Genomic DNA, 10,198 nt, shown 5'->3' on the forward strand with positions numbered 1-10,198 from the left:
ATTAAGTTTTGATATATTTACGGTAGGAAATTTACAAAATATCTTCATGGAACATGATCTTTAATTAATATCCTAATGGTTTTTGGCATAAAAGAAAAATCTATCATATTGACCCATACAATGTATTTTTAGCTATTGCTACAAATATACCTGTGCTACTTATTACTGGTTTTGTGGTCCAGGGTCACATTTTAAGTTTTGGGTGAATTACCCCTTTAAATTTTTTTTACTTGAATCTTTAAAGGCCTTTTAATTGAAGAAGACAGTGGAGATGCACCAAGTACTGGAAAATGACCCAAGCTGGATTTGTATTTGGGTAGGCCTTGTGCAACATGTCTACCCACCAAGCCACATCTTGGACCTTAACATTACCTGGTTGTCCAGCTGGTCCTGCATTTCCCTTCCTTCCTGGTGAGCCGGTAAATCCTGGAGGTCCCATTGGACCTGAGTCTCCGGGGTTGCCAGGTGAACCTGAAGGCAGAAGTGACATCAGACATGAGGAAAAAGATCAGGTATCAGGTATAGTATCTTTCTTGACTGTACTGTATAGTCTAAATGTATCCACTAACCCGGAAGACCCTGTAATCCCAAGGGGCCTGATGGGCCTCTGCTGCCTGGGATACCAGGTGGTCCAGGTGGACCACGCTCCCCCTTCAAAAGAATAGGCTCTGGAGCATAACCTGGGTCACCAGGAGGTCCTGTGGTCAACAGAGGGGAGAGGAGTATTAGACGATGCATTTTTATTGGATTTGTAAAGGGAAAAATATCCGGGTTTTAAAATGACACACCTGCTGTTCCAGTGTCACCACGTTCTCCTGGGATGCCATTAGCTCCAGGAAGACCAGGCTGTCCTTTAGATCCTATAACATGCAGAGGTTACGTGGATAAGACTCTTTCATAAATAAAACTTCACAACCTGCATTAACATTTACACATTTTATTATAGATTCACTTTGATGTTGTTCCAGACAGGTATGCTGTTATTTTTTGTGTGGAACAAAAAAGAAGAATTATGAAGATTCAATTTATTTGATCAAAAATATAGTAAAAACTGTCAAATTTAAAATTATTATTTTCTATGTTAATATATTTCAAAATGTAATTTAGTCCTGTGATGGTAAAAATATATAGTTCAGTCATGAAACTCTAGATGGCGCAGGCTGACGGGTTGTTAATGTAACTGATGATATTCAGAGAGTTAAAACTTGCTTGCAGCAGCAGCACTAATCTACAACTACAGCAATAACCAACAGCAGCAGCAATTCAGCAGCAGCAGCAGCGTAGCAGATCTATTCAGTCAAGACCAAATACATTAACATTGTCTTATCCATCACCATGCTAAAATCTTCCAAGAGTTGTCATGATTGAACTGGATTTAAAAAAAAGAAGAAAAATCTGTCATTGTGCTTCACATGCCATTTTTAGAAATGTGGAATGATGGAATAAATTACAGCAAATGGGACTGAACAACATTACAGTGTATAAATAATTACTGGCATTTTAATATTTTGGTAAATGACTCCTTAATTTTTAAAGAAGGTTAACCGACCTGGGAATCCAGGAACACCTTGAGTTCCAGGATCTCCTTTCGGGCCACTAGGTCCTGGATTTCCTGGAGCACCCTTGTCAAAAACAAATAACAAACACCATTATCCAACTGAATAATACTATAAATGGAAATTAATAAATAAATGGACAATTCTTTATATTATTTGAAATAATTTTCTAATGTAAGAAAAAAAAGACAACAGAGATACCAAAGACATTATATCACAACTGTGCAGGAAATTGGTTGCAAATGTTCAATCATTATGTTCAATGTTCAATTGTTTAGCAGCCACACCAGAGTATGCTAGAACTGACCAATCAGAATCAAGTATTCCAGAGAGCCACTGACCAAACAAAATACTGTCCTTGTTAAACAAATGCAGCCTACAATAAAAATGTTTCTACTGTACAAATGCAAAATGTAGGAAACCCTTTGCTAACAATAACTAAACCTTCTCTTTGGAACACTTTTATAATGCTTACTGGAAAGCCAGCGGGACCGTATTCTCCTTTCAGTCCTGTTGCACCAGGTGTCCCAGGGAATCCAGGCATGCCCTTCTCACCTTTTACTCCTCCACTACCTGGAGGCCCACGTCGACCCTCAGGGCCAGGAGGACCTTCACATTCACAGAAAAGAAATCAGTTTCTACCTGTTTTACTCAGACCAAATCAGATCAAAACAAGCAGGATTCATCTTGCATCATAAAATCATTGTCAACATTATCAAACATCAAACATTGATGTCTGGGTTTGTGTGCATGTTTATCTTGTATAGTGTTGTATGTAGTGTGCTGAATGGTTCTGGGTTGTTCTAGGAGAAGGTGAAGACACAAAGAGAGATCAACTAAACGCTCATAACTATACTCCTATAATTGGATGGGGATAAGAAAGTCAAACATCAAAAATTAAACATGAATCCCAGTCCCACTCAACCTCTCATGCAGAGGTAAATTATCTAATAACAAATGGAAGTGCACAGCATGACACAGGTGAGTATCAAACCAAGTTGTCTAACTGGCAGGACCTATAATGGGGTCAAAGGTCAAGGGGTTCCCAAAAGTCCAATTAGAGGAGAAGCAAAGAAAAAGGTAAACGTTTTAAATACAGAGCACAGCAACATAAGTAATGCGATGTATTGAACAGGAAGGTTTTGTCAAATTTCGAAATGTTTAAAATTCAGAAATATAGTTTATGGTTTTACAGAGGGCATTACTGAAGAAACAGATTAGCATATTTGACAATGCATTTACATAACCACTCAAAAGTTGTTTTTTTTTCTCAAAAAGGAAATTAATACTTTTATTTAGCGAGGATGCATTCAACTGATCAAAAGTAACAAATGATTTCTGAAGGATCTTGTGCCACTGAAGACTGGAATAATGGCTGTTGAAAACTCACAGGAATAAATTACATTTTAAAATATATTAAATAAAAATTGAAATAATAATAGAAAACAGAAATTTTAAATTGCAAGAATTAATTCACAGTATTACTGTTCTACTGTGTTTTTGATCAAATATATACAGCTTTGGAGAGGATAAGAGACTTAGATGTATAGGCCCCAAACTTTTGAATGGTAGTGTACATGCTCATCGTTATTCTGGTTAAGCCAAACTTAGCAAAAAAGGCTCACATGCTCCACACATAACTGAATAAAGCTGTACACAGTGTAGTCATGATATTCCATATAATCAAGACATGCACATTCTTTTCTGCTATTCTCTTCGATACTCAAAATACTTGCTCTTGGGCTTCTGGCTTAATTAAGTTGTTGCATTTGGGTTGAGACATTTACATGAGACATTCATAATCATATTATAAGCAAATTTCAATATAGTAATATTCTTGTGCATGTGCAAAATCTGATACTCAAATACAAATAGGATATGGTCACTTACACTTGCACTTCACACTTATAATATGGTAATGCTACTTTTTATATGATTTTGTATATACTTTAAAAAAATATGTACAACCACAGTATAACTACATATGTAGTCACATAATATAGATGTATCACAAATCATCAATAAGTAGATGAAATTAAAAGGTTACACTTTATTTTAAGGTGTTCTTGTTACAGTGTAATTATACATTTAAGTGCTGAGTAATATTAATTAACTGCATGTATTTACTATATGGTTAGGGTTAGGATAAGGGTTTGGCTTAGGGTTACTTGCATGTAATTATGCATAAATAATTGTTATTATAATAGAAAGTACATATAACGTGTAACAAGGACACCTTAAAATAAAGTGTTAGCCATTCTAATATAGAGTTATGCATTGTAGCATAAAAATCAGCTCTATAACATGAAGAACCTGACCTGCCGGGCCTGCAAAGATCCAATGTCATCAGGTGGAGCAGAGCCATTTCCACGAAAAGTAATGTAAAACAGAAAATGCATATAATACCCAGATTGCGTCTGGGTAAAAACAAGCCCAACAGACACTAGCCAAAATGGTCTCCTTCTTCATCAAATTCAAAAGATTTCTATCTATTTTATATGAAGTGCAGCAGAATTCATTAATGTTTTTTTGTTCTTTTTTCCAATGGAGCCCATTTTAGATATCCCTGCAATGGCTTTCATTTCTTACAAATCAGCACATTTCCCATGCAAAACTGCCAATGACCCCTCATTTCATTTGGTGACAGACATAGACAGCATCCTGTGGAGAACACTGCAGCTTTTACTGCTGAAAAGAAGGGTTGGGTGGAAGTGAAGGCACACAAGGGTGAATGATGATGGATGAATGGATGGGTGAACAGCTAACCTTGGATAGTGGAAGCAGACAGACTGCACAAAACCTCTTCAAGCATGCACATCCTTCATTTCTCTCTAACACATGACAAACCGGCACACAGTAAAGGAAGGGAGTGATGAGAACAGAAGATCACTTGCAGTGCAGTGAAGGGAATGCAAACAGTGTGTCTTGTGCTCTGTCATCTGAGAGTGAGTGTATTTGTGCTCAGTGACATGGATACGGCATAATCATGATTGCTTGTGCAATATTCCATGCAAATCAGTCAAACCAACAAAATCAAAGCCAGTTTGCCCTCCGGTTCACATATGCTGATGAAGTAATTCCCAACCAGGGGTACTTGTACCTAAACAGATATATATGACTTAATAATATTAGGGTTACCAGTAGATAAGAATTAATTTTGTTAACGTATTCAGTTCCTTTTTAAACAGTGTGTAAGATGTGTCAATTGCCAGACAAATATTACTATCTTCTCTGGTATAAGTTTCCATAAGAGTTACAAGCCACTACACCAAAACCATGAATGATATCACTTTTCATAAATCAATTTGTTTGTTTCTGGAGGGTGTATGCGTACATAAGAAAAACAACAAGCCAGTATTTGTGTCTATATTTGTTGTGATTACAAAACTGTTTAAAGGGGTGGTTGATTATGATTTCACTTTTTGAACTTTAGTTAGTGTGTAATGTTGCTGTTAGAGCATAAACAACGTCTGCAAAGTTACGACGCTCAGAGTTCAATGCAAAGGGAGATATTTTCTTTTAAAGAAATTGCTATTTAAGGACTACAAAAAATGGCTGGTAGGGACTACAACGAGCTTTTTCCTGGGTTTGTGACATCACTAATCCCGATGTTTACATAAACCCCGCCCCCAGGAACACGCAACTACCCATAATGGTAAGGGGCCGTGACATTTCCGGACAACGTGCACTAGGTGGTTAGTGAATCACAAACACACTGAGCCCGCTAACCAATCGGAGCCCATTGCGTATTTCTGAGGGAGGGACTTCATAGAACCAGGAACTCAACAGACCATTTTGACGAGAATGGAAACAGCGGTGTAGAATAAAGGTAAAATATGTGAAAATAATGCGCCGAAGCATGAACACGTTACACTGCACCCCATAAACCCAATCAAGCTTTCAAAAAAAGCTGATCAACCACCCCTTTAAAACAATTCTTTGGATACTTATTTTAACAAATTTGTTTTAAGAGTTTGTTCTTTTTTTAGATATCCTACTCCAGGCTACTCTTTATTAAAACTAAATCAAAATAAATGCGAATGTCAGTTTGATAATGATATGATAATTTTGACTAATGACATTGTGAAACCCAGAGGGCAGAGCTGGCCAAAAGGATGAGATGATTAACTTACCAGCTCTTCCGGAAGGACCAGGTGGGCCTTGGATACCTTTAGGTCCCTGCAGAGGCAGGCCTGGAGGCCCCGGTGGTCCTACAGGACCAGCTGGACCAGGCAACCCAGGGAATCCTACCTCACCCTTTGGACCAGGAAATCCAGAATTACCAGGAGGTCCCGGAAAACCAGGGTCTCCTTTAGGCCCTGTAAAACAGTCAATTATGGTAAATTTGCTATGAAAATTGTTAGAAGTTTTCTGGTGTAAAAATGAAGATACTTGAACAAATCATTCAGTACTTACCGGGTGAACCGGGGAAACCGGGTGGGCCTGGGCCACCAAGGCCTGGAGCACCTAGGGAAAAAGTTAAAATGAAATTATTCTAGATACATATGCTACATTGAGCGCATCCAACACACTTCTGATTTCCTCTGAATTCAGACTAACCTGGTTCACCCTTTTGTCCTGGAGGTCCTGGAATACCATCACGACCAGCAAGACCTTTATCACCAGGGAGGCCAGGTAATCCAGTTCGTCCAGGATCTCCTGGCCTACCAGGTGCTCCACTAGGACCAGCAGGGCCTGGAGTGCCATCAAAACCTTTTGGGCCAGGAATACCAGGTGCACCTTGGAACCCTGGGAGTCCTGGATCACCCTTTGGTCCAGGGGTACCTGTCAAGCCTGAAGATCCTGGAAGGCCAGACTGGCCTTTCAGACCAGGGGTTCCAGGAAATCCTGGAGGGCCTGGTTCACCCTGGGAATTTAATAGTATTAAATATTCAAGTAAATATTCTTAATGTTCAAGCAGAAAACATGATATTTTTACCTTTGGCCCAGGAGTTCCTGGTAATCCAAATCCTGGTGAACCAGGATCACCTTTGGGTCCCAGGAACCCTTGTGTTCCTGGGGATCCAGGCTGGCCAGGTCGGCCAGGTTGGCCGGGGTTTCCTTTCACTCCAGGAATTCCTATAACAAAAACGACTGGCTCAGTCTAGCTTCAAGATTTCAAAGCCTCAGAAACAATGGTCAATGGTTTTGTTTTAGAGTTGTACAAGAATCAAGAGCTGACCTGGTAAACCCATCTCCCCCATGCTACCCTTCAGTCCTGGGGCTCCTGGAGACCCTGAAGTTCCTGAGAGACCAGGATCACCTTTGGGGCCTAAACATGAAGACAAAATCAATTAAACTTGTCAACCAAACCCCATTCACTAGTCCAATGCACATACAGGAGACTAGCTGATTGAAGATTCTTTTGATGGCTCAAATTCAAATATGTGTACTTCTCTGCTTTACCTGGAGGTCCTGGTAGACCTGGCCTTCCATCTTGCCCAGGAAAACCAAGATCTCCAAGGATACCGGGAATACCCTTTGCTCCTGGTGGTCCGCTAAAACCTACGAAACAAATAAAGAGAATCATAGAGTGACCAAAATAAAATAAACGAGGTGATTAAAAGGATCCATTTTTAAAATTCTGAATTTGGAAAAAACACAGGTCGTGGATAGTGCTGTGTTTGATACATCGATACGACGATGTATCGTCACAGAGATTTGGCAATATGAGTATCGATACAGTTGGCCCTGTATCGATATTGTGGCACGTGTGCAGCAGTGGACCGCACTTAATTTGAATACAAAAACACAGTTTAAAATGGGAGTAGAAAAGTGCGAGGTTTCTAAAAAAATAATGAACAGAGCATAATATATTGGCTACAACGAGGTTCAATATGGCCGCAGAAAAACACAACTGGGTTGCCTGATATAAAAAGACGTAATCCCCGAAACAGAGCTTCCCACTTGCGCAATACGGAAATACAGGTGCATCTCAATAAATTAGAATGTCATGGAAAAGTTCATTTATTTCAGTAATTCAACTCAAATTGTGAAACTCGTGAATTAAATAAATTCAATGCACACAGACTGAAGTAGTTTAAGTCTTTTGTTCTTTTAATTGTGATGATTTTGGCTCACATTTAACAAAAACCCACCAATTCACTATCTCAACAAATTAGAATACTTCATAAGACCAATAAAAAAAACATTTTTAGTGAATTGTTGGCCTTCTGGAAAGTATGTTCATTTACTGTACATGTACTCAATACTTGGTAGGGGCTCCTTTTGCTTTAATTACTGCCTCAATTCGGCGTGGCATAGAGGTGATCAGTTTGTGGCACTGCTGAGGACTTTTCCACGATATTCTAATTTATTGAAATGCACCTGTATCTGCTAAGTGTGCTACTTATGTTTGTCAACCTGGCAACCATGTGCACGCGCTCTCTCTCCACGGAGGATAAACGCGCTTGCTTTCTGAAAACACAGGTAAGCTTGCGAAACACAGGTAAGCTTGCAGTTTAACGATCTCCACTTCAATATTCTATTCTCAGAAAAGTGTAATTCATCAAGTGTTCATTTATGAGAGAGAGGCTGATATATTAACAGTGAAGCTGTGGCTTTAATTCCTTTCGAAACAATGACGTTACCACTTCCTTGTTGAGAAAGATAATGTAGCTCTTGAGCGATTAAGCTATTTTATTGATAAAATTCCAGGGCAGCGGCGCAGCTTTAAAAAGTTTGTTTGCTGAATGTCTGTGTGCACGTGCGCAACGTGATCTGTTTGAGTGACTAAACGTGTCTGCATAAAATACAGTGAAGACAGCGCATTAGTTTAGAACTTTTCTAATTCTTTTTTATTTTTTAAATGTAGAGAGTGCGTTAATTTGTGCAATGATAACCTACCAGCAATGTTAAGTTGATTTTTTAAAATATATTAATTTGAGTACATTACAATATAAATTTATTAGAACGAGTACATTATTATTTATGGGGATCTCCACTTCAATATTCTATTCTCAGAAAAGTGTAATTCATCAAGTGTTCATTTATGAGAGAGAGAGAGAGGCTGTGTATGTATGAATTACCACTGTTTTGCCGCGTTTCATATATTAACAGTGAAGCTGTGGCTTTAATTCCTTTCGAAACAATGACGTTACCACTTCCTTGTTGAGAAAGATAATGTAGCTCTTGAGCGATTAAGCTATTTTATTGATAAAATTCCAGGGCAGCGGCGCAGCTTTAAAAAGTTTGTTTGCTGAATGTCTGTGTGCACGTGCGCAACGTGATCTGTTTGAGTGACTAAACGTGTCTGCATAAAATACAGTGAAGACAGCGCATTAGTTTAGAACTTTTCTAATTCTTTTTTATTTTTTAAATGTAGAGAGTGCGTTAATTTGTGCAATGATAACCTACCAGCAATGTTAAGATGATTTTTTAAAATATATTAATATGATTACATTACAATATAAATTTATTAGAATGAGTACATTATTATTTATGGGCTTAGAAACAAGATACAAGCAATCAGAATATTGTACCTGGTGGGGAGTGCCCAATGTAAACATGAAACATATGCCATTACCTTTATTGTACTGTGATACAGTTATGGAGGCCCTTCATAATGCAGAGGTCAACTGCCTGCTCTGCCAATAGTTAGAAATGGCACTATAGTATGCAGTGTTTAATAAACAGCTGTTTTACTAAATTCTGCTGAGGTGAAATTCAGTGCAGTCCTGTATCGTGATACGTATTGTATCGTGGCCTATGTATCGTGACTTTGCTGGTGATACACAGCCCTAGTCGTGGAGGGACCCGGTTTTCTTTATACAAGAGATGGTCCTACTGATATACTGATCACAAAGAAAAGGTATGGGAAAAGCTAATTATGTAGAAAGAAGTGGTTCAGCAATATTTCGCCAAGGCTGATACACCAGCTGACATTTGGCATTTTTTAATTATCGACATTGGCTAATACGGTTTTCTGTTTGGTCATTAATTGTCATAAATGGGACTTTTTTGGCCATTTCCTGGCCTTTATTTGAGAAAATATAACTCCCAGTGCACACAGACTTATCAGATTACTGAGTGAATGGTTGGTTACATTGTTTATTTCTTTATTTTTGAAAATACCATAATACCATATAATCTTAAGTATATATTTATTTCACAGATTTTGGTCCAAAAAATCAAAAATTTACTCATTTTCAAATAATTTATAATTATTTGACAAAAACTTATATATGAATATAATTTAATAGTAGCATTTGTTATGCTTAGACTATTTACTATCTTTAAATTAAATTGTGTAATATCATAAATCTTGACTTTATATCAGCCATCAGACATTGCAGCGAGAACGTGCTACGATTGGTCAGCGAAATGTGGCCTTTATCTGATTGGCTTGAGTAGAGACTGTAGGTGGAGTCCACCTATTTGTGGATTTGTCTGCACGTCTTGATGGTAGAAATGTTTCAAAATCCATGTGCGCAGCGATCTATAAATGCAATTTGCAAGTTAAGGAAGCAATTCACAAATAAATGCCAGGCATAGTTGTGTTTATGACATAAAACATATTTGTGAATATGTTTTTTTTAATTTGCAAATCACATTCTGTTTATTTGTAAATTAAATTTTTGTGAAACTCCTAACATATATATATATATATATATATACTGTATATATATATATATATATATATA

General features: G+C 37.8%; 1 protein-coding gene across 2 annotated transcripts in view; it reads right to left on the minus strand.

Moving 5' to 3' along the window:
• The window catches only part of LOC107677835 (collagen alpha-5(IV) chain-like), a 50,534-nt gene that overhangs the window by 3,556 nt on the left and 36,780 nt on the right, over positions 1–10,198 (minus strand). Inside the window, exons 34-45 of one of the 2 annotated variants that reach the window (XM_016472874.1) lie at positions 6,963–7,061; positions 6,739–6,828; positions 6,496–6,635; positions 6,117–6,423; positions 5,973–6,023; positions 5,690–5,875; positions 3,875–3,883; positions 2,032–2,165; positions 1,550–1,622; positions 789–860; positions 570–698; positions 373–471 (exon numbers count right to left, since the gene is read on the minus strand). In XM_016472874.1, the coding sequence (XP_016328360.1) occupies positions 373–471; positions 570–698; positions 789–860; positions 1,550–1,622; positions 2,032–2,165; positions 3,875–3,883; positions 5,690–5,875; positions 5,973–6,023; positions 6,117–6,423; positions 6,496–6,635; positions 6,739–6,828; positions 6,963–7,061 (1,389 nt within the window). The remainder of the gene's footprint in view (positions 1–372; positions 472–569; positions 699–788; positions 861–1,549; positions 1,623–2,031; positions 2,166–3,874; positions 3,884–5,689; positions 5,876–5,972; positions 6,024–6,116; positions 6,424–6,495; positions 6,636–6,738; positions 6,829–6,962; positions 7,062–10,198) is intronic. The other variant, XM_016472875.1, reaches the window with a different exon arrangement.

This window comes from Sinocyclocheilus anshuiensis, unplaced genomic scaffold, assembly GCF_001515605.1.
Source record: "Sinocyclocheilus anshuiensis isolate Anshui unplaced genomic scaffold, SAMN03320099.WGS_v1.1 scaffold1077, whole genome shotgun sequence".
Lineage (NCBI taxonomy): Eukaryota > Metazoa > Chordata > Actinopteri > Cypriniformes > Cyprinidae > Sinocyclocheilus > Sinocyclocheilus anshuiensis.